At 42.7% G+C, this 24,726-nt stretch overlaps 1 protein-coding gene across 3 annotated transcripts in view; it reads right to left on the reverse strand.

Moving 5' to 3' along the window:
* The window catches only part of eya2 (EYA transcriptional coactivator and phosphatase 2), a 57,011-nt gene that overhangs the window by 19,479 nt on the left and 12,806 nt on the right, over positions 1 to 24,726 (reverse strand). The window contains exons 2-8 of one of the 3 annotated variants that reach the window (XM_036984140.1): positions 15,000 to 15,070; positions 9,781 to 9,821; positions 9,260 to 9,384; positions 7,414 to 7,527; positions 3,691 to 3,767; positions 1,080 to 1,245; positions 716 to 855 (exon numbers count right to left, since the gene is read on the reverse strand). In XM_036984140.1, coding sequence (XP_036840035.1) covers positions 716 to 855; positions 1,080 to 1,245; positions 3,691 to 3,767; positions 7,414 to 7,527; positions 9,260 to 9,362 — 600 coding nt within the window. In that variant the 5' untranslated portion in view covers positions 9,363 to 9,384; positions 9,781 to 9,821; positions 15,000 to 15,070. Of the gene's footprint in view, positions 1 to 715; positions 856 to 1,079; positions 1,246 to 3,690; positions 3,768 to 7,413; positions 7,528 to 9,259; positions 9,385 to 9,780; positions 9,822 to 14,931; positions 15,071 to 24,726 lie in introns of all 3 variants that reach the window. The other 2 variants (XM_036984143.1, XM_036984142.1) reach the window with 2 other exon arrangements.

Genomic DNA, 24,726 nt, shown 5'->3' on the forward strand with positions numbered 1-24,726 from the left:
GAGTCCAGGGGGCTGTAACATTACCTCTATATCTGAGTCCAGGGGCTGTAACATTACCTCTATATCTGAGTCCAGGGGGCTGTAACTTTACCTCTATATCTGAGTCCAGGGGGCTGTAACATTACCTCTATATCTGAGTCAAGGGGGCTGTAACATTACCTCTATATCTGAGTCCAGGGGGGGCTGTAACATTACCTCTATATCTGAGTCAAGGGGGCTGTAACATTACCTCTATATCTGAGTCCAGGGGGCTGTAACATTACCTCTATATCTGAGTCAAGGGGTCTGTAACATTACCTCTATATCTGAGTCCAGGGGGGGCTGAAAACATTACCTCTATATCTGAGTCCAGTTGGGGCTGTAACATTACCTCTATATCTGAGTCCAGGGGGGGCTGTAACATTACCTCTATATCTGAGTCCAGGGGGCTGTAACATTACCTCTATATCTGAGTCCAGGGGGGGCTGTAACATTACCTCTATATCTGAGTCCAGGGGGGGCTGTAACATTACCTCTATATCTGAGTCCAGGGGTCTGTAACATTACCTCTATATCTGAGTCCAGGGTCTGTAACATTACCTCTATATCTGAGTCCAGGGTCTGTAACATTACCTCTATATCTGAGTCCAGGGGGCTGTAACATTACCTCTATATCTGAGTCCAGGGGGGCTGTAACATTACCTCTATATCTGAGTCAAGGGGGCTGTAACATTACCTCTATATCTGAGTCCAGGGGGGGCTGTGGGTCACTGACTCTTTTCCTGCCCCTCAGTTTCCCGTCTGAGCTCCGTCTGGCTGGCACCGCCTCCGGCTCTTTCCCTGGGGTGGGGGGGCTAGGGGGGGGATGGTACTCTCCTGGAACACACACACACGCACACACACACAGACACACACACACACACACGCGCACGCACATGCACGCACACACACACACACACACATATACACACACACACACGCACACATCACATCAATGAAAAGGTCTAAAGCACCAAACAACACGACACTAAGATAAATACAATGTTAAGAGGATGATAAGTCATTTTCCAACAAAGGGAAAGGGGAGCAATCGTCTGTACCTGTTTGAGACTCTGGGCTGTGATTGGGCACCACAGCGGGGTGTTCTGGATGCTGATAAGGTATGGACGTGGTGATGGCACTAGGGCTGAGGTACGGGCTGTTGTAGTGTGTGTTGTAGTACGGTGAGTACTGGCTTTGGCTGTAGCTGGAGTACCCTGAGAAGTCCTGATGGAGGGAATATGATCACATTTAAACACTTGTTGTAGTACCCTGAGAAGTCCTGACAGAGGGAACATGATCACATTTAAACACTTGTTGGAGTACCCTGAGAAGTCCTGATGGAGGGAACATGATCACATTTAAACACTTGTTGGAGTACCCTGAGAAGTCCTGATGGAGGGAACATGATCACATTTAAACACTTGTTGGAGTACCCTGAGAAGTCCTGACGGAGGGAACATGATCACATTTAAACACTTGTTGTAGTACCCTGAGAAGTCCTGACAGAGGTAACAAGATCAATATTAAACACGAAGAAAATACACAGAATATTACAAATGATCACATATTGGGCTTCCCAGTTCAAAGGCTCCGGAACAGCTTCTACCTTTCTGCTTTTCTCCCCTACCGACAGTTGAAGTCGGAGGTTTACATACACTTAGGTTGGAGTCATTAAAACTTGTTTTTCAACCACTCCACAAATTTCTTGTTAACAAACTATAGTTTTTGCATGCCGGTTAGGACATCTATTATTCTAACAATTGTTTACAGACAGATTATTTCACTTATAATTCACTGTATCACAATTCCAGTGGGTCAGAAGTTTACATACACTAAGTCGACTGTGCCTTTAAACAGCTTGGAATATTCCAGAAAATGATGTCATGGCTTTAGAAGCTTCTGATTTACATAATTTTAAGTCAATTGGAGGTGTACCTGTGGATGTATTTCAAGGCCTACCTTCAAACTCAGTGCCTCTTTGCTTGACATCATGGGAAAATCAAAAGAAATAAGCAAAGACCTCCACAAAAAAAATTGTAGACCTCCACAAGTCTGGTTCATCCTTGGGAGCAATATCCAAATGCCTGAAGGTACCACCTTAATCTGTACAAACAATAGTACGCAAGTATAAACACATTGGGACCACGCAGCTGTCATACCGCTCAGGAAGGAGACGCGTTCTGTCTACCGGAGATTAATGTCATTTGGTGCGAAAAGTGCAAATCAATCCCAGAACAACAGCAAAGGACCTTGTGAAGATGCTGGAGGAAACAGGTACAAAAGTATCTATATCCACAGTAAAACATGTCCTATATTGACATAACCTGAAAGGCCGCTCAGCAAGGAAGAAGCCACTGCTCCAAAACCGCCATAAAAAAAGCCAGACTACAGTTTGCAACTGCACATGGAGACAAAGTTTGTACTTTTTGTAGAAATGTCCTCTGGTCTAATGAAACAAAAATAGAACTGTTTGGCAATAATGACCATCGTTATGTTAGGAGGAAAAAGGGGAGGCTTGCAAGCCGAAGAACACCATCCCAACCATGAAGCATGGGGGTGGCACCATCATGTTGTGGGGGTGCTTTGCTGCTGGAGGGACTGGTGCACTTCACAAAATAGATGGGTAGGGAAAATTAGGAGTTAAAGCTTGGTCGCAAATGGGTCTTCCAAATGGACAATGACCCCAAGCATACTTCCAAAGTTGTGGCAAAATGGCTTAAGGGCAACAAAGTCAAGGTATTTGAGTGGCCATCACAAAGCCCTGACCTCAATCCGATAGAAAGATTGTGGGCAGAACTGAAAAAGCATGTGCGAGCAAGGAGGCACACAAACCTGACTCAGTTACACCAGCTCTGTTAGGAGGAATGGGCCAAAATTCACCCAACTTATTGTGGGAAGATTGTGGAAGGCTACCTGAAACATTTGACCCAAGTTAAACAATTTAAAGGCAATGCTACCAAATACTAATTGAGTGTATGCAAACTTTTGACCCACTGGGAATGTGATGAAAGAAACAAAAGCTGAAATAAATAATTCTCTCTACTATTATTCTGACATTTCACATTCTTAAACTTAAGTGGTGAACCTAACTGACCTAAAACAGGGAATTTTTACTGGGATTTAATGTCAGAAATTGTTGAAAACTGAGTTGAAATGTAGTTGGCTAAGGTGAATGTAAACTTCCGACTTCAACTGTATTTGTACATATTACCTCATTCAATCACCCCAACTACTGTACCTCACACCCCAGTACACTGACTCAGTACTCCTTGTATGTAGCCTGTATAAAGCTTCATTATTGTTATTTTATTGTGTTACTAGTTTATTTTGATCTAATTGTCATACTTTAACTGCATTGTTGGTTAAGGGCTTGTAAGTCAGCATTTCACAGTAAAGTCTACACTTGTTGTATTCGGCGCATGTGACAAATCATTTTTATTTTTTATTTTATTTGAAATAAGACTGGATTATCTGGATTTATCAACAAAACATTTGAAGGACTCATGAAGGACATTATTGCAGAAAGCTTGAACATGTGTGACACATACAATTGTAGGTTGCAGAAGTCCAAACTCATTTCATACTATCCCAGCTATTTGGATACTTTGTGTACTGCAAGAGGAAGCTGGTTTTGTTTGTAATGTCTTGCGTATTACATCTGGTACTGACCTGTTGTGTGGTGTTGAAGGGAGTTGAGCCTGTGATGGGGTTGGCTCCCTGGAAAATCCCAGATGAAATACTGTTACCTGGAAAACAACATTAAACCAACGTTAAAAACAGACTCACATTGACAGATGTTGGATGTCTACTGAAAGTTGCAATTGAAAAATATGTTTATTGTTATTTTATCCCTTGAAAGAGATGTTTATAATGAATGGAAACAAAGCCGGAGAATTCAACAATGCAAGACAGACAAACGTAACTGAACAGAAATAGCAGACCTATCATTCAAGTATATCAGTCAATTGCCACTCATTTTGGGGCAATACAATAGAATTTGTAACTATGTATACTTATACTGTGAGACAACATTGGCCCTAGAATTTTTTTCCAGAAATCCTGGTTGGAAGATTCACGGAATATGAAGGGAATAAACTGAAAAATCTGAAAGCCTCCGACCATAATGTCTGGAAAACATGAGAATTTGGGGATAGTTACTGGACTTTTGAGCCCTAGTTGGCCTAACATATAGAGATATTGTCATAGAAAAAGAATCCTGCAGCAACAGGAATTTTACGTTTAGTCCATAATGTTGCTTGATCGGTGGTTAGATGAGGCTACATGTGCTATACCGTTAATATAACCATGTTTTAGTGCAGGTTTTCAGTGAATTTATTTATGTATATCATGAAGCTCATCTTCATTTCCTGAGGCGCAGGAAAATTCTCAACAACAACAGATTGAGCAAATTAAGATCCTACACCTGTATCATAATGTAATCAACTTAACACTTATCCCTGAAGTAGCTTCACGACTGGCTTTAAAACACTGACTTGCCTCAACCCCTCCAGTGACAAGCCAGTCCTCAGGGAGTATTGATTGATGAGTCCCCTACAACAACAATGCAGGCGGGGGAGCCCTGGTGCGCTACCTAGCTACTCCGTCAGTGTTATCAACTCTGCTGAAGGAATGCTTTCCTCTGGGCTCTTTTCCCTGGCCACACTTGTTTGTTACCCCTCCATCCATCCATCCACCCCAATATTCAACGATAGATGAATGACTACCCAGAACCACCCGGGAGTCATCTAGGACCACACAACATAGTCTTCAAAGCAACAACAACACAAACCAGAAGCTTTCCAAATAAATAGTGGACTTTCTGGTTCTGATTTGGTTTCTCCTCTGTAGTGTAGTGTGTAGTGTGTATGGTGTGTTTGTGTGTGTGTGTGCGTGTGCGTGTGTGTGTGAGTGTGTGCGTGTGCGTGTGCGTGTGTGTGTGTGTGAGAGGAGAGGTCTAGTGGTCTCGTACATGGAGTTGGCATGGGAGCTTGTTTCAAGTCACTCTAGATTGTGTTTACCTGTATTAAAACAAATGACTTAACACAGCGTTTCCCCATGTATGACTTAACACAGCGTTTCCCCATGTATGACTTAACACAGCGTTTCCCCATGTATGACTTAACACAGCGTTTCCCCATGTATGACTTAACACAGCGTTTCCCCATGTATGACTTAACACAGCGTTTCCCCATGTATGACTTAACACAGCGTTTCCCCATGTATGACTTAACACAGCGTTTCCCCATGTATGACTTAACACAGCGTTTCCCCATGTATGACTTAACACAGCGTTTCCCCATGTATGACTTAACACAGCGTTTCCCCATGTATGACTTAACACAGCGTTTCCCCATGTATGACTTAACACAGCGTTATTAATCAGCTGTCATGATTTCAGATAGCTGGAATAACAGTGTTTCAGTCTTGCTTTCTGAAGGCAGCGGCAGCCATCGAAGCTGGAACAGACTATCATTTATTCCAAGCTTAAACTACAAATTACAGACCAAGACAAACACCATCCTCTTTGATGATGTATCAATGTGGATTCTAGAATCCTCTTCTGTCAACTGTTCAACTCGCCCAATAAGAAACGCTCATTTTTGTTTTTCATTGCAAAAGGTTTTGCTATGGTGTGTACTACAGTGGCCTTGCATTCCCCTGTCAGTGGGTCCATGCAGTTCTTCCATTAGGCTCACAACATGCACTTTAACCTCTAGCCTCTGACGGAGCAGGGTCAATTTCACGCTGCTTTGAAATCCATCAAGTCCCACTGAGCCAAGCATGCTCTGGGCGCCAAATAACTGGGGAATGTGTGGAGCACAGACACACACATAGACACATGTACGCACCCACGCACGTGTGCAGACACACACACAAGCATACAAACGCACACATGGATGCACGTACACACACACACTTTCTTTGACTCTTTCTCTCTCTCTCTTAAACACCCACATGCCCCCTCACCGTCACCCCCTCACGCACACACCCACATGCTGGTCTGAGCCCGGGCTGTGTGTTGTGGGTGTGGTGGGAGGAAGGGGGCTGACGCCAGGCACCCAGACCGCAGCTAATCGAGAACAGGTGTGGAGGAGGACAGACGGCACTGCTACGGACACCCACCTGGAAACGCCAGGACCTCACTCACTGGCCCGTAGTGATGGAGAGATCAGAGAGAGAAAGAAAGAGAGGGAGCGAGCGAGCGAAGGTATATGGACTGGCCATAGAAAATAGGATATATCTCAGCAAGTGAGAGAGGCAGAGTGAGTGTGGTTGTGTGTGTGTGTGTGTGTGTGTGTGTGAGAGAGAGAGAGAGAGAGAGAGAGAGAGAGAGAGAGAGAGAGAGAGAGAGAGAGAGAGAGAGAGAGAGAGAGAGAGAGAGAGAGAGAGAGAGAGAGAGAGAGAGAGAGAGAGAGAGAGAGAAATAAAGACAGAGAGGAGGAGGAGAGATCAGAGAGAAATAAAGACAGAGGAGGAGGAGAGATCAGAGAGAAATAGAAAGATAGAGAGAGGAGGAGGAGAGATCAGAGAGAAATAGAGACAGAGAGGAGGAGAAGAGATCAGAGAGAAATAGAGAGAGAGGAGGAGGAGAGAGAGGAGAGAAATAGAGAGAGTGGAGGAGGAGGAGAGATCAGAGAGAAATAGAGAGAGAGGAAGAGGAAAGATCAGAGAGAAATAGAGAGAGAGAGAGGAGGAGGAGAGATCAGAGAGAAATAGAGAGAGAGAGAGGAGGAGGAGAGATCAGAGAGAAATAGAGAGAGGAGGAGGAGAGATCAGAGAGAAATAAAGAGAGAGAGAGAGAGAGAGAGGAAGAGGAGGAGAGATCAGAGAGAAATAGAGAGACAGGAGGAGGAGAGAGAAATAAAGAGAGAGGAGGAGGAGGAGAGATCAGAGTGAAATAAAGAGAGGAGGAGGAGGAGAGATCAGAGAGAAATAGAGAGAGAGAGAGAGAGAGAGAGAGAGAGAGGAGAGATCAGAGAGAAATAAAGAGAGGAGGAGGAGAGATCAGAGAGAAATAGAGAGAGAGAGAGAGAGAGAGAGAGAGAGAGGAGGAGGAGAGAGAGATCAGAGAAATAAAGGGAGAGGAGGAAGAGAGATCAGAGAGAAATAGAGAGACAGGAGGAGGAGAGAGACATAAAGAGAGAGGAGGAGGAGGAGAGATCAGAGTGAAATAAAGAGAGGAGGAGGAGAGATAGAAATAGAGAGAGAGAGAGAGAGAGAGAGAGAGGAGAGATCAGAGAGAAATAAAGAGAGGAGGAGGAGAGATCAGAGAGAAATAGAGAGAGAGAGAGAGAGAGAGAGAGAGAGAGAGGAGGAGGAGAGAGAGATCAGAGAAATAAAGGGAGAGGAGGAGGAGAGATCAGAGAGAAATAGAAAGAGAGAGTGACTGACCGTGTGTAGAGTAGCCATAGAGAGCCTGGCTGGGGGGAGTGCTGCTGTAGTTTGAGTAGTTCAGGAGACTGTTCTGTCCTGGAGAGAGGCTAAGGCCATCCTCTGTCTTAATGTCTGCAGAGGAAACGACAGACATAATTATTATCCACACTGGATTCAGTTACTGACACTGGTCACACTGGGTTTTACAGAGAGGCATGCTGGAAAACTGGATCTAGTTTGAGGCCCTGGTGTAAATGCATGTGAGGACTGTGTTGCACACAGCCTGCAGGCCTCTAGTTTGAGGCCCTGGTGTAAATGCATGTGAGGAATGTGTTGCACACAGCCTGCAGGCCTCTAGTTTGAGGCCCCGGTGTAAATGCATGTGAGGGATGTGTTGCACACAGCCTGCAGGCCTCTAGTTTGAGGCCCTGGTGTAAATGCATGTGAGGGATGTGTTGCACACAGCCTGCAGGCCTCTAGTTTGAGGCCCTGGTTTAAATGCATGTGAGGGATGTGTTGCACACAGCCTGCAGGCCTCTAGTTTGAGGCCCTGGTGTAAATGCATGTGAGGAATGTGTTGCACACAGCCTGCAGGCCTCTAGTTTGAGTCCCTGGTGTAAATGCATGTGAGGGATGTGTTGCACACAGCCTGCAGGCCTCTAGTTTGAGGCCCTGGTGTAAATGCATGTGAGGAATGTGTTGCACACAGCCTGCAGGGCTCTAGTTTGAGGCCCTGGTGTAAATGCATGTGAGGACTGTGTTGTACACAGCCTGCAGGCCTCTAGTTTGAGGCCCTGGTGTAAATGCATGTGAGGGATGTGTTGCACACAGCCTGCAGGCCTCTAGTTTGAGGCCCTGGTGTAAATGCATGTGAGGGATGTGTTGCACACAGCCTGCCGGCCTCTAGTTCGAGGCCCTGGTGTAAATGCATGTGAGGAATGTGTTGCACACAGCCTGCAGGGCTCTAGTTTGAGGCCCTGGTGTAAATGCATGTGAGGACTGTGTTGCACACAGCCTGCAGGCCTCTAGTTTGAGGCCCTGGTGTAAATGCATGTGAGGAATGTGTTGCACACAGCCTGCAGGCCTCTAGTTTGAGGCCCTGGTGTAAATGCATGTGAGGAATGTGTTGCACACAGCCTGCAGGCCTCTAGTTTGAAGCCCTGGTGTAAATGCATGTGAGGGATGTGTTGCACACAGCCTGCAGGCCTCTAGTTTGAGGCCCTGGTGTAAATGCATGTGAAGGATGTGTTGCACACAGCCTGCAGGCCTCTAGTTTGAGGCCCTGGTGTAAATGCATGTGAGGAATGTGTTGCACACAGCCTGCAGGCCTCTAGTTTGAGGCCCTGGTGTAAATGCATGTGGAGTTGTTACACTCTTTTGACTCATCACATTCGCTACTGCTACTGTTTACTATCTATCCTGTTGCCTAGTCACTTCATCCCTACCTATATGTACATATGTATCGCAGTGACCTCGTACCTCTGCACATTGACTCGGTACTGGTACCCAGTGTACAGTATATAGCTGAGTTGTTGTTACTCATTGTGTATTTATTCATTGTGTTATTATTATTATTATTATTTATTTTTATTTTTATTTTAAGGGGTGTTATTATTTTTAATATTATTGATTATTTTGTATTTATTTTTTTACTCTGCATTGTTGGGATGGGCCTGTAACTAAGCATTTCTCTGTTAGTTTAAGCATGTGACAAATAAAATGAAATACAATTTGATTCCTATTCACGATACCTATTCACGATACCTATTCACGATACCTATTCATGCTGCCTTAGATGCTTTACAACTTTCAAGGTCCTATCTCCCCTCTTCACCCCCGTATTGAAGGAAATGCCGGTACTCACTGTAGGAGGGCATGCCGTAACCCTGGGCATGGTGAGTGTATGGTGGGTAGGGTCCCGCAGGCTGGAGGCCGGGGCTGTACTGGGGCTGTCCGTACGCTGACATGACAGCTCTCAGATCAGCTGATCTGGGAGGAGGAAGTAAAGTTGGTAAGCAACGTGGGGACTATATTCATTGTACAAATTGCCTAGTTTTTGAGAATGTTGACTGCTGAGCTTATGCTATGCGTTTGCTACGCTATGCTATGCTTTGCTACGCTATGCTATGCTTTGCTATGCTATGCTTTGCTACGCTATGCTATGCGTTTGCTACGCTATGCTATGCTTTGCTACGCTATGCTATGCGTTTGCTACGCTATGCTATGCTTTGCTACGCTATGCTATGCTATGCGTTTGCTACGCTATGCTATGCTTTGCTATGCTATTCTATGCTTTGCTATGGCATGCTATGCTCTGCGATGCTTTGCTATGGTATGCTGTGCGTTGCTATGTTGTGCTATGCCTAAGATGTCATCAACACTCACTTGCAGATAAAGTAAGAGTTTGATATGGAGTCTTAGAGGCCCTAGAGGGAAAAATACATGAGAGAACAGAGAAATGTATAAATACCAATACCAATTATATTTCATTGAGAAATTAAAATTGCAATAAATATGATGAGATATGATTTCACAGTGATATAAGGCTTTATACAATTCCAATACTTAGCCATAATACAATAGAATGAAATTTGATTGTAAGTTATATAAGAGATCTGGGGCCTCATTTATCAAGGTGGGTTCTCACAAAAAATACTCTAAACCTTACGTGCAACTTTTCCCCGCAAAGGATGGTATTGATTAGTTCTGATCTTGACGGGAAAGTGTGCGTATGTCCACGCAAATCTCAAACCAGCATGGGCACAACTTCTAGTGTTTGATCAACCGAATTGCAAGCAAATATTGTTATTTTGGGGGAAATGGAGGTGTTTGAGGCATGGGAATTATAATAATGGTAAGCTAATATGAACATTAAAACATTGGCCTAGTGATAAAGAAACCATGCATTTGCCGTTGGTAAATACAGTAGATTGCTTAGCAGCATATCATCTAATATATTTATTTAACTTTTATTATATACTGTAGATCTACATCTGAATCAAATTTGCAGGACATGTCTGCGCCTTGGTCTACGCATTTCGATGAGCGTGACACACAACAAATATTAGGCTACATTTTATCCATCTCTCATTCAATAACCATGCATGCTACCATTTATCCATCTCTCATTCAATAGCCAAGCATGCTACCATTTATCCATCTCTCATTCAATAGCCAAGCATGCTACCATTTATCCATCTCTCATTCAATAGCCATGCATGCTACCATTTATCCATCTCTCATTCAATAGCCAAGCATGCTACCATTTATCTATCACTCATTCAATAGCCATGCATGCTACCATTTATCCATCTCTCATTCAATAGCCAAGCATGCTACCATTTATCCATCTCTCATTCAATAGCCAAGCATGCTACCATTTATCCATCTCTCATTCAATAGCCAAGCATGCTACCATTTATCCATCTCTCATTCAATAGCCAAGCATGCTACCATTTATCCATCTCTCATTCAATAACCACGCATGCTACCATTTATCCATCTCTCATTCAATAACCAAGCATGCTACCATTTATCCATCTCTCATTCAATAGCCAAGCATGCTACCATTTATCCATCTCTCATTCAATAACCACGCATGCTACCATTTATCCATCTCTCATTCAATAACCAAGCATGCTACCATTTATCCATCTCTCATTCAATAGCCAAGCATGCTACCATTTATCCATCTCTCATTCAATAGCCAAGCATGCTACCATTTATCTATCACTCATTCAATAGCCATGCATGCTACCATTTATCCATCTCTCATTCAATAGCCAAGCATGCTACCATTTATCCATCTCTCATTCAATAGCCAAGCATGCTACCATTTATCCATCTCTCATTCAATAGCCAAGCATGCTACCATTTATCCATCTCTCATTCAATAGCCAAGCATGCTACCATTTATCCATCTCTCATTCAATAGCCAAGCATGCTACCATTTATCCATCTCTCATTCAATAGCCACACATGCTACCATTTATCCATCTCTCATTCAATAGCCAAGCATGCTACCATTTATCCATCTCTCATTCAATAGCCAAGCATGCTACCATTTATCCATCTCTCATTCAATAGCCAAGCATGCTACCATTTATCCATCTCTCATTCAATAGCCAAGCATGCTACCATTTATCCATCTCTCATTCAATAGCCACACATGCTACCATTTATCCATCTATCATTCAATAACCACGCATGCTACCATTTATCCATCTCTCATTCAATAACCAAGCATGCTACCATTTATCCATCTCTCATTCAATAGCCAAGCATGCTACCATTTATCCATCTCTCATTCAATAGCCAAGCATGCTACCATTTATCCATCTCTCATTCAATAGCCAAGCATGCTACCATTTATCCATCTCTCATTCAATAGCCAAGCATGCTACCATTTATCCATCTCTCATTCAATAACCACGCATGCTACCATTTATCCATCTCTCATTCAATAACCAAGCATGCTACCATTTATCCATCTCTCATTCAATAGCCAAGCATGCTACCATTTATCCATCTCTCATTCAATAGCCAAGCATGCTACCATTTATCCATCTCTCATTCAATAGCCAAGCATGCTACCATTTATCCATCTCTCATTCAATAGCCAAGCATGCTACCATTTATCCATCTCTCATTCAATAGCCAAGCATGCTACCATTTATCCATCTCTCATTCAATAGCCAAGCATGCTACCATTTATCCATCTCTCATTCAATAGCCAAGCATGCTACCATTTATCCATCTCTCATTCAATAGCCAAGCATGCTACCATTTATCCATCTCTCATTCAATAGCCAAGCATGCTACCATTTATCCATCTCTCATTCAATAGCCACGCATGCTACCATTTATCCATCTCTCATTCAATAGCCAAGCATGCTACCATTTATCCATCACTCATTCAATAGCCATGCATGCTACCATTTATCCATCTCTCATTCGATAGCCAAGCATGCTACCATTTATCCATCACTCATTCAATAGCCACGCATGCTACCATTTATCCATCTCTCATTCAATAGCCAAGCATGCTACCATTTATCCATCTCTCATTCAATAGCCAAGCATGCTACCATTTATCCATCTCTCATTCAATAGCCAAGCATGCTACCATTTATCCATCTCTCATTCAATAACCACGCATGCTACCATTTATCCATCTCTCATTCAATAACCAAGCATGCTACCATTTATCCATCTCTCATTCAATAGCCAAGCATGCTACCATTTATCCATCTCTCATTCAATAGCCAAGCATGCTACCATTTATCCATCTCTCATTCAATAGCCAAGCATGCTACCATTTATCCATCTCTCATTCAATAGCCAAGCATGCTACCATTTATCCATCTCTCATTCAATAACCACGCATGCTACCATTTATCCATCTCTCATTCAATAACCAAGCATGCTACCATTTATCCATCTCTCATTCAATAGCCAAGCATGCTACCATTTATCCATCTCTCATTCAATAACCACGCATGCTACCATTTATCCATCTCTCATTCAATAACCAAGCATGCTACCATTTATCCATCTCTCATTCAATAGCCAAGCATGCTACCATTTATCCATCTCTCATTCAATAGCCAAGCATGCTACCATTTATCTATCACTCATTCAATAGCCATGCATGCTACCATTTATCCATCTCTCATTCAATAGCCAAGCATGCTACCATTTATCCATCTCTCATTCAATAGCCAAGCATGCTACCATTTATCCATCTCTCATTCAATAGCCAAGCATGCTACCATTTATCCATCTCTCATTCAATAGCCACACATGCTACCATTTATCCATCTATCATTCAATAACCACGCATGCTACCATTTATCCATCTCTCATTCAATAACCAAGCATGCTACCATTTATCCATCTCTCATTCAATAGCCAAGCATGCTACCATTTATCCATCTCTCATTCAATAGCCAAGCATGCTACCATTTATCCATCTCTCATTCAATAGCCAAGCATGCTACCATTTATCCATCTCTCATTCAATAGCCAAGCATGCTACCATTTATCCATCTCTCATTCAATAACCACGCATGCTACCATTTATCCATCTCTCATTCAATAACCAAGCATGCTACCATTTATCCATCTCTCATTCAATAGCCAAGCATGCTACCATTTATCCATCTCTCATTCAATAGCCAAGCATGCTACCATTTATCCATCTCTCATTCAATAGCCAAGCATGCTACCATTTATCCATCTCTCATTCAATAGCCAAGCATGCTACCATTTATCCATCTCTCATTCAATAGCCAAGCATGCTACCATTTATCCATCTCTCATTCAATAGCCAAGCATGCTACCATTTATCCATCTCTCATTCAATAGCCAAGCATGCTACCATTTATCCATCTCTCATTCAATAGCCAAGCATGCTACCATTTATCCATCTCTCATTCAATAGCCAAGCATGCTACCATTTATCCATCTCTCATTCAATAGCCACGCATGCTACCATTTATCCATCTCTCATTCAATAGCCAAGCATGCTACCATTTATCCATCACTCATTCAATAGCCATGCATGCTACCATTTATCCATCTCTCATTCGATAGCCAAGCATGCTACCATTTATCCATCACTCATTCATTAGCCACGCATGCTACCATTTATCCATCTCTCATTCAATAGCCAAGCATGCTACCATTTATCCATCACTCATTCAATAGCCATGCATGCTACCATTTATCCATCTCTCATTCGATAGCCAAGCATGCTACCATTTATCCATCACTCATTCAATAACCAAGCATGCTACCATTTATCCATCTCTCATTCAATAACCAAGCATGCTACCATTTATCCATCTCTCATTCAATAACCAAGCATGCTACCATTTATCCATCTCTCATTCAATAACCAAGCATGCTACAAGCATGCTACCATTTATCCATCTCTCATTCAATAGCCAACCATGCTTGAAAGTAAATAGACCGGTAGCCTTGATAGTCTGTGACAGTCTGGATAGGCTACAGTATTGCTGTGCGATTGAAGCGAGACATCATGGCCTAACTTATTTCATCTCAGAGGCTATACTAAGGCATGAGATAGAAACATAATCATCTATTGATAAATTCAATATTGACCAACATTTAGAAGTGTGGGATGTAGCATTTACTTTTAAATTGTTTGAAAAAACAATGTGTTTTTTTATTTAAAAAAAGATCCAAACATTCTGCCCTCACCTCTACAGAAATGTAATCAAATTTGCTTTTGCGATTTATTTTAGTAACTATCATGGCCCAGTTCCAACATCTCCAAATCATTCATCAAATGATGACATTTTTATTACCATAAAATGTGGATGGAGGGTGTTTTCCAGGCAGGGTTTTAGCACTAGTTCGCAAGCCCACAAATATACTGTAGTATGGCTTTGATTTATCAATGAAAACATGTGTATATTTTGCGTGCAACAGTTTGATAAATCCCAATCATTTGCTGCGCACGGAAATCTTATAATGTCCACGTATTGAGAATTGAGTAAGACATTTACGAACGGTTGATAAATGAGGCCCCTGTTGTTTCTTCAAAGGAAAATATGTGTTGTAAATGTCTTCACTGTTACTTGACTCTGTGGAGAGAGTGTTTTCTTCCCTGGTAAGACACAGTCACTCAAGGTCCTCGCCGTCAGCTTTCCTGTGAAAACAATAGTGAATAAGCATCAGAAGTATGTAGGGGATTGACAGATAGCAACATGCCTCGGGCACTGACTTGCTTGGAAGTTTGAACAGAACTCATATTTCGGTGAAAAGAGGGAGTGGATAGTTAACCTACTCGGAATGTTAAAAAAGTGATTTGGGTTTTGGAACGAATGGAGTTCCTGACAGACAGAGAGACAGACGGACAGACAGACATGCTACAAGTCGAAGAAAGGTTTATATAAGAATGCACCATTAGTGATGCCACTGTCAAATGCCTGCTGTAGTTTCCTCTTCCTCGTCATTCAGAATGGCTGTTTGTTAGTAAGAACTTGACAGATTTCATAGTTTCCTGGGAAAGCACTGAAGAATGCCCCACTTCTCTGCTTATCTCTGTCTCGGCACCTTTTTGGCACCCGTACTGTACTACATCACATCAACATGACTTGGGAGAAGTAAACTAGGCCAAGTTAACCGCGTAATCACACAGAACAGAGTTGTTTGTGACCTAGAAGCACATATAAACTAAGTCAACTCAGGCATACTGTAACATTGATGTGAAATGACAATACACACGAAGCACCAATATATCCAGACTCAGTTCAGCAGAATGATGCATTGCAATTATTGCATAACACTTAATATACATGTGCAATAAACTAAGACAATTAGACAAGCATTAAAATGGCTTCCAATAGATGAGAATGAGTCTGTGAGAGAGCAAAGGAGAGACAGAGAATGAGAGAGAGGGCAGGGAGAAAGAGAGACAGAGATAAATAGAGTGATAGAGAGAAAGAGAGAGATCGAGAGAGATAGAGAGACAGAAAGAGAGCGATAGAGAGAGAGAGAGAAAAATAATGAGAGAGAAAGGAGGAAGTCAAAGGTCAGTGGGTCAGGGGTCACAAGGTCAATACCAACATTCATCATTCCAAACACAGGAAGTTGTCCCTGGAGTGTATCTCTTTCTACTCAGTAGACCCCAAGACCTACTGTTACTCTCTCTCTCACCCTCTCCCTCTCTCTCACCCTATCCCTCTCTCTCCCTCTCTCCCTCTCTCTCTCTCTCTCTCTCTTTGTCTCTCTCTCTGTCTTTTTATCTATCAATCGCTTTCTCACTCTCTTTTTATCTCTCTTTTCTCTATTTTGTCTCTCTCTCTACCTCTTTCAGACTACTGTTCAATGAGAAGCTCAAAAGGGGACATAACCAAAACAAACCATATGCTGACCATCTACTCTATGTGTTTCTAACAACTGCTCAATCAAAACCAGTATCCAGGTTTCCTTGGTAAGAAAAACAAACAGATAAACAGAGTCTCAAACAAAAAGAAACGCACTGCATATTCATTTGAACATGATCTCATCTTGTGGCTCAAGAAGATTGAATGACCTAACTTCAACATATGATGAAATGCTAACTTCATGGCAGAGTAGCTCCAACGTGTCTTCAGTCATTCTCCTGCATTTATTTGACATACTATGCGACTGTAAATATAACAGAACGCTGGTCACTTTTCCCCTCAAGTTTCATACCTACTTTACAGTGGCTTAAAAAGGGTTTATTTACATAGCAATTACATACGTTGACACATATCCATGTAGACACATACAGTTGAAGTCGGAGGTTTACATACACCTTAGCCAAATACATTTAAACTCAGTTTTCACAATTCCTGACATTTAATCCTAGTAAAAAGTCCCTGTCTTAGGTCAGTTAGGATCACCACTTTATTTTAAGAATGTGAAATAATAGTAGAAAGAATGATTTATTTCAGCTTTTATTTCTTTCACCACATTCCCAGTGGGTCAGAAGTTTACATACACTCAATTAATATTTTGTAGCATTGCTTTTAAATTGTTTAACTTGGGTCAAACATTTTGGGTAGCCTTCCACAAGCTTCCCACAATAAGTTGGGTGAATTTTGGCCCATTCCTCCTGACAGAGCTGGTGTAACTGAGTCAGGTTTGTAGGCCTCCTTGCTCGCACATGCATTTTCAGTTCTGCCCATACATTTTCTATAGGATTGAGGCCACTCCAATATCTTGACTTTGTTGTCTTTAAGCCATTTTGCCACAACTTTGGAAGTATGCTTGGGGTCATTGTCCATTTGGAAGACCCATTTGCAACCAAGATTTAACTTCCTGACTGATGTCTTGAGATGTTGCTTCAATATATCCACATACTTTTCCTGCCTCATGATGCCATCTATTTTGTGAAGTGCACCAGTCCCTACTGCAGCAAAGCCCCCCACAACATGATCCCCCTTTTTCCTCCAAACATAACAATGGTCATTATGGCCAAACAGTTCTATTTTTATTTCATCATATCAGAGGACATTTGTCGAAAAAGTATGATCTTTGTCCCCATTTGCAGTAGTCTGGCTTTTTTAATCACGGTTTTGGAGCAGTGGCTTTCTTCCTTGCTGAACGGCCTTTCAGGTTATGTTGATGTAGGACTCGTTTTACTGTGGATCTAGATACTTTTGTACCTGTTTCCTCCAGCACAAGGTCCTTTGCTGTTGTTCTGGGATTGATTAGCACCTTTCGCGCCAAAGTACGATCATCTCTAGGAGAACGCGTCTCCTTCCTGAGCGGTATGACGGCTGCGTGGTCCCATGGTGTTTATACTTGCATACTATTGTTTGTACAGATGAACGTGGTACCTTCAGGCGTTTGGAAATTGCTCCCAAGGATGAACCAGACTTGTGGAGGTCTACACATTTTTTTGTGGAGGTCTTTGCTGATTTCGTTTGATTTTCCCATGATGTCAAGCGAAGAGGCACTGAGTTTAAAGGTAGGCCTTGAAACACATCCACAGGTACACCTCCAATTGACTCAAATTATGTCAATTAGCCTATCAGAAGCTTCTAAAGCATAACATAATTTTCTGGAATTTTCCAAGTTGTTTAAAGGCACAATCAATTTAGTGTATGTAAACTTCTGACCCACTGGTATTGTGATACAGTGAATTATAAGTGAAATAATCTGTCTGCAAACAATTGTTGGAAAAATGACTTGTGTCATGCACAAAGTAGATGTCCTAACTGACTTGCCAAAACTATAGTTTGTTAACAAGAAATTTGTGGAGTGGTTGAAAAACAAGTTTTAATGACTACAACCTAAGTGTATGGGAGAGAAAGGTTGACAGTAAGAGAGAGTAAGGTTGAGAGTAAGGGAGAGTAAGGTTGAGAGTAAGAGAGAGTAAGGGAGAGGAAGGTTGCCAGTAAGGTTGAGGAAGGTTGACAGTAAGGTTGAGTGTAAGAGAGAGCAAGGGAGAGTAAGGTTGACAGTACGGTTGAGAGTAATAGAGAGTAAAGTTGAGAGTAAGGTTGACAGCAAGTTTGACAGTAAGGTTGAGAGTAAGGTTGACAGTAAGGTTGAGAGTAAGAGAGAGTAAAGTTGAGAATAAGGTTGACAGTAAGGTTGAGAGTAAGAGAGAGTAAAGTTGAGAGTAAGGTTGACAGTAAAGTTGACAGTATGGTTGAGAGTAAGAGATAGTAAAGTTGAGAGTAATGTTGACAGTAAGGTTGAGAGTAAGAGAGAGTAAAGTTGAGAGTAAGGTTGACAGTAAGGTTGAGAGTAAGAGAGAGTAAGGTTGACAGTAAAGTTGACAGTAAGGTTGAGAGTAAGAGATAGTAAAGTTGAGAGTAAGGTTGACAGTAAGGTTGAGAGTAAGAGATAGTAAAGTTGAGAGTAAGGTTGACAGTAAGGTTGAGAGTAAGAGATAGTAAAGTTGAGAGTAAGGTTGACAGTAAGGTTGAGAGTAAGAGATAGTAAAGTTGAGAGTACCGGTTCGTCATGGTTGAAGGAAAAAGGTAACAGCTCTTTCTATCCCTCTGATGTTGACAGTATGCTCTGTGCCTTCAGGGCACCTCAATCTGCTCATGCAGAACCCTACTGCTTGACCTGTGTCCTCAACACTGACATCAGACTGACAGAGACAGAGGAGAGACATGACAGATAGGCGCAAGAGGGATATTAGCAACTGCAACAGAGAAAGAGAGGGGGATTGAGAGAAAGGGGGAGGGATGGAGGGTTTGCGAGAAAGAGAGAGAGGGGAAAAGAGAACTCTAACTAGAACATTTGAAAGAGGATGAGAGTTAGGTTGTGAAGCCCAATGTTGAATAGCAGACATGACAAACAAAAGTCTGTCTGTACATCTACAGCTCTCCAAAATGAGTGGATTAGCCATAAAACCTGACTTCTGAGAATCCGGTCCTCTTATGTGTCAGTCACATGCCATTTCAATTAACAACAGTTCTTTTGACAGATACATTGCACATAATGATGAATCACATGTTATGGCAACTCCAGCTGACGCAGCCGACCTCCCAGCTTCTCCAAACACGGCGACGTGAGTCATTGCAGCACGGGCTGTTTTCATAGTAAATAATAGTATTCCTACTGTGGAGGGGCCAAAGGACTCTAAAAACCACTTATATTCCTGTGTTAATGACCGAAAGGGAAACATAAACACGGTCGGACATTAAAAGTGTCGGGGAGCCGGGCGACGTATAGGCAGTCAGCAGTGTGATGTCAGTGGACAGCCGCAAGGTCGGATGGACACACTGGAGCAAAATATTAAAAACTGGTGCCGTTTTAGTTTACAGCCCCGTTTCACCTGGTATCTTCCTGGTATTTACTGAGAAGGTAGGTGGTAACAATGTGTACTTTCTGGTGCTTCAAATAAATCAACATCATTTGTATCAATCTACCTGGTAGCAAATGGTTCATAATGGTACTTGTATGAATTTAATTCTTAAAACCTAATTAGAGCCGGCAAAGTTATTATTATCTAATATGTGTCATATCATTTCTCAATAAACATCAGCTAAACAATCGACGTGAAATAATAACCGGAAACGAAAAGCCTCACCAGCGAATCACAAGGCCACATCTGACCTCTCCCAGTCAGCTGACACACAAGAGTAATCCCATCACACCATACAAGGAAAACACACTTGTTGACTCACGGCTGTACAAAGGCGATATAACACTAAGCGGTATGCACTATGAGGCAGACCGACCACGGCAGCGGGGAACTGAACATGGGAAAGTGAACCAGGAGCGCCCAGTCCGAGCCCCTGGACTTCCCCTCTCGTCCCTGTGATGCGCAGGGCGCTTCCTGGTAGAGTCCAGCGGAGCCCAGCGACGGAGCCAAAGGGCATGGGAACACAGGGAGATCTGTCCGGTTCCAGTTGAAACCCAAGCTAAAACAAACCTCAACAGGGCCATGGCCCCATCGGCCTCAGTCGGCCTCGGTTCACCTGCAGACTTTTGCAAGAGCTGGCTTTTTTTCACGGGTATCGGATTCTGCAGTACTGTAGGACATGTTGCATCATACACTATATCTCTCTCTCTGAGGTTTGGAATGACAATGGTTGGATGTTTTTCTTTGCCTGATTAAATGATAGTGCGTCTTCTTTGGTTAAAAAAATGTCTGTTTATGTACAGTGTTAGGTACTGTACTTACAATACTATAATGCATGTAGTCTACTCTGAAAAACCTGTGTGTGTTTCTACGCACATGTGTCGTCTGTGCGTCTATGTGTGATGGATGACAGGCAAGTTGCACAATGGCAATGACCTCTAAATGAGCTGACCTCTCCCTGCAACATAACGGCTGCATGTGACATGCATTACGGTGACTGACTACCTCATAATGACACCATATGGACCTCCACCTGGAACCCTAAGTTCTGCCCCAATGACTGCCTGGGGGGACTGAATACACTGTCGCACACAGACAGACCCCCTGCTCTCTCCTCAACAAAGGCCCCTGAACAAGATTTCAGTATTGCAGTCCTGACATGACTCCCTGCTGGAAGTTAGTGCCATCTGCTAGTGATGTCCTCTATGACCTTCTTCCGGCCCTTTGGCACAGAACTACAGCGCAGTTAGACAGAAGAAACACTAAGAACAGTACAGAACATTAAAGAGATAGGCCTACGTGAAAACAGATCTTGTAATACGTCAATTGTGCATAATCTAGGTAGTCTGCAGTACATTAGGGAGGAACTAGGCATACATACCTAACTAGAGGCATGTACAAGCCATAAAGTAATGTTCAGCAGAGACGACACAACCACAGAGAGTTTACAAAGTGGACAGTCAAGTTACTGTATTGTCATTGAAACACCACATAAAACTCTGTCATAAACCAACAATCCCCTCAACCTCTGCATAGCCAAACCACATAGAGACTAGAATAGAAGAGAATACCAACATTATTGTCCACACAAGGCAACTTTCCACATGGACACTCAAGTATAAATTCTGTGGACACACACACACAGACGCACTCACTCACACACACGCACTCACTCACTCACACGAACGCACGCACACACACACACACACACACACACACACACACACACACACACACACACACACACACACACACACACACACACAGACGCACTCACTCACACACACTCACTCGCTCGCACGGACGCACGCACACACACACACACACACACACACACACACACACACACACACGCTCACTGGGCCTGTCCCCACACAGAGCCTGCAGCTTCACCCTGTCTGCAGCCTCTGAACCGCATGGCTCGTAAATAAGGCTGGCTGCCACACTGTGTGTGTGTGTGTGTGTGTGTGTGTGTGTGTGTGTGTGTGTGTGTGTGTGTGTGTGTGTGTGTGTGTGTGTGTGACAGAGACTGGGAGCAGATGTGAGAGGTTGATTACAGTCCAGTAATGGGCTCCTGAGAGCAAGGACTCCTACACAGGGATGACCTCAGAGCCCAGGGATTTCATTAACACTAAAACACTGGACACACACACACACTGAGAGAACACGAGCCCCCCTAAGTTGGGAGTGGAGGAGGTAGCCCCTAGATACTGACCTTGGGTCAGTTTTATTTCCCCCACCAACGGTTCAGGTTAGGATTTGAGGAGGGGAAGCTGATCCTAGAGCTGTAGCTAGGAAAAACTTAATCCTGGAGTTCTCCTAGTTTCCCCAGTCCTAATCCCTGTTCCTAGAATTCAATTCAAAATAAGCTGAATCATTTCCCCCCCAGGTGAGTCTTTAAGAAGTCATTGACATTATTTTACTATTACAACTTGGTTGACCAAGAAGTGAACAATCTTCAAAAAAGTGGCCAGGGAATCTTAGCCAGTGTAAATAGTAAGTCTGCTTTGAGACAGGCGTTATGTTTTGGTGTGGGTGAATACATTTAGAAAGATTAAAGTGTCTTAATGTCAGTAATGTCCTGGTTTTATTGATTCATGTGTTTGTTGATTGATATGATCAGGACAAGCTCAGGGACTGAATACACCAATCAAAAAACACATATAGGCATCCATCCATATGGCTCAGGATCATCTCCTGTTTTGGCAAACCCGCTCCACATGACCACATATACAGCTGAGCGGAGCATGACAAGGCAGGCTAAATGTGAGAGGATTCCAAGGCTGCGTTTAGACAGGATGCTCTCTTTTGCACAATTATTGGCCAAAGAGCTGATCTGATTGGTCAAAAGACCATTTAGTTAGAAAATATCAGAATTGGACTGCCTGTGTAAACAAAGCCAAAGATTCCTAAGTGAAGCATGTACAGTGCCTTGCGAAAGTATTCGGCCCCCTTGAACTTTGCGACATTTTGCCACATTTCAGGCTTCAAACATAAAGATATAAAACTGTATTTTTTTGTGAAGAATCAACAACAAGTGGGACACAATCATGAAGTGGAACGACATTTATTGGATATTTCAAACTTTTTTAACAAATCAAAAACTGAAAAATTGGGCGTGCAAAATTATTCAGCCCCATTACTTTCAGTGCAGCAAACTCTCTCCAGAAGTTCAGTGAGGATCTCTGAATGATCCAATGTTTACCTAAATGACTAATGATGATAAATACAATCCACCTGTGTGTAATCAAGTCTCCGTATAAATGCACCTGCACTGTGATAGTCTCAGAGGTCCGTTAAAAGCGCAGAGAGCATCATGAAGAACAAGGAACACACCAGGCAGGTCCGAGATACTGTTGTGAAGAAGTTTAAAGCCGGATTTGGATACAAAAAAAATTACCAAGCTTTAAACATCCCAAGGAGCACTGTGCAAGCGATAATATTGAAATGGAGGGAGTATCAGACCACTGCAAATCTACCAAGACCTGGCCGTCCCTCTAAACTTTCAGCTCATACAAGGAGAAGACTGATCAGAGATGCAGCCAAGAGGCCCATGATCACTCTGGATGAACTGCAGAGATCTACAGCTGAGGTGGGAGACTCTGTCCATAGGACAACAATCAGTCGTATATTGCACAAATCTGGCCTTTATGGAAGAGTGGCAAGAAGAAAGCCATTTCTTAAAGATATCCATAAAAAGTGTCGTTTAAAGTTTGCCACAAGCCAAACACACCAAACATGTGGAAGAAGGTGCTCTGGTCAGATTAAACCAAAATTGAACTTTTTGGCAACAATGCAAAACGTTATGTTTGGCGTAAAAGCAACACCCTGAACACACCATCCCCACTGTCAAACATGGTGGTGGCAGCATCATGGTTTGGGCCTGCTTTTCTTCAGCAGGGACAGGGAAGATGGTTAAAATTGATGGGAAGATGGACGGAGCCAAATACAGGACCATTCTGGAAGAAAACCTGATGGAGTCTGCAAAAGACCTGAGACTGGGACGGAGATTTGTCTTCCAACAAGACAATGATCCAAAACATAAAGCAAAATCTACAATGGAATGGTTCAAAAATAAACATATCCAGGTGTTAGAATGGCCAAGTCAAAGTCCAGACCTGAATCCAATCGAGAATCTGTGGAAAGAACTGAAAACTGCTGTTCACAAATGCCCTCCATCCAACCTCACTGAGCTCGAGCTGTTTTGCAAGGAGGAATGGGAAAAAAATTCAGTCTCTCGATGTGCAAAACTGATAGAGACATACCCCAAGCGACTTACAGCTGTAATCGCAGCAAAAGGTGGCGCTACAAAGTATTAACTTAAGGGGGCTGAATAATTTTGCACGCCCAATTTTTCAGTTTTTGATTTGTTAAAAAAGTTTGAAATATCCAATAAATGTCGTTCCACTTCATGATTGTGTCCCACTTGTTGTTGATTCTTCACAAAAAAATACAGTTTTATATCTTTATGTTTGAAGCCTGAAATGTGGCAAAAGGTCGCAAAGTTCAAGGGGGCCGAATAATTTCGCAAGGCACTGTATCTAGACTCACAAAGAACATGAAACGCACCAATAATATTGAAAGTGTTTAGTGGAATAATCTAGAAAGAGTTCAAGTAATGAACCCATCGATTAATGTTACTCAGTTAAAACAAGCTGCAATTAGGCTCTGCTCCGTTGTTAATTAAAAACAACAAATGAACCAATTAAATCCAATGTAACATTCAAATGAAAAGAGAAAATGGCAATTAAGTGGCTTCCAGCTCATAAAACAGTCCCTCCCTCTAGTACCTGTTGCTACTTGTGTGTGTGTGTGTGTGTGTGTGTGTGTGTGTGTGTGTGTGCATGAGCGTGCATGTGCATGTGTAACACTAGCTGAGAGACTTGGTGGCCTTTTCTTTTCCACTTGACGGAGTCTGAGCAACAAACCTGCTTTCATGCCAGCTGCACCCCCCTTACCCCCTGTAATCGAGCCCCCTTTCATTCAATCACGCTACCATGGCTCTC

The sequence above is a fragment of the Oncorhynchus mykiss genome, chromosome 7 (assembly GCF_013265735.2).
Source record: "Oncorhynchus mykiss isolate Arlee chromosome 7, USDA_OmykA_1.1, whole genome shotgun sequence".
Classification (NCBI taxonomy): domain Eukaryota; kingdom Metazoa; phylum Chordata; class Actinopteri; order Salmoniformes; family Salmonidae; genus Oncorhynchus; species Oncorhynchus mykiss.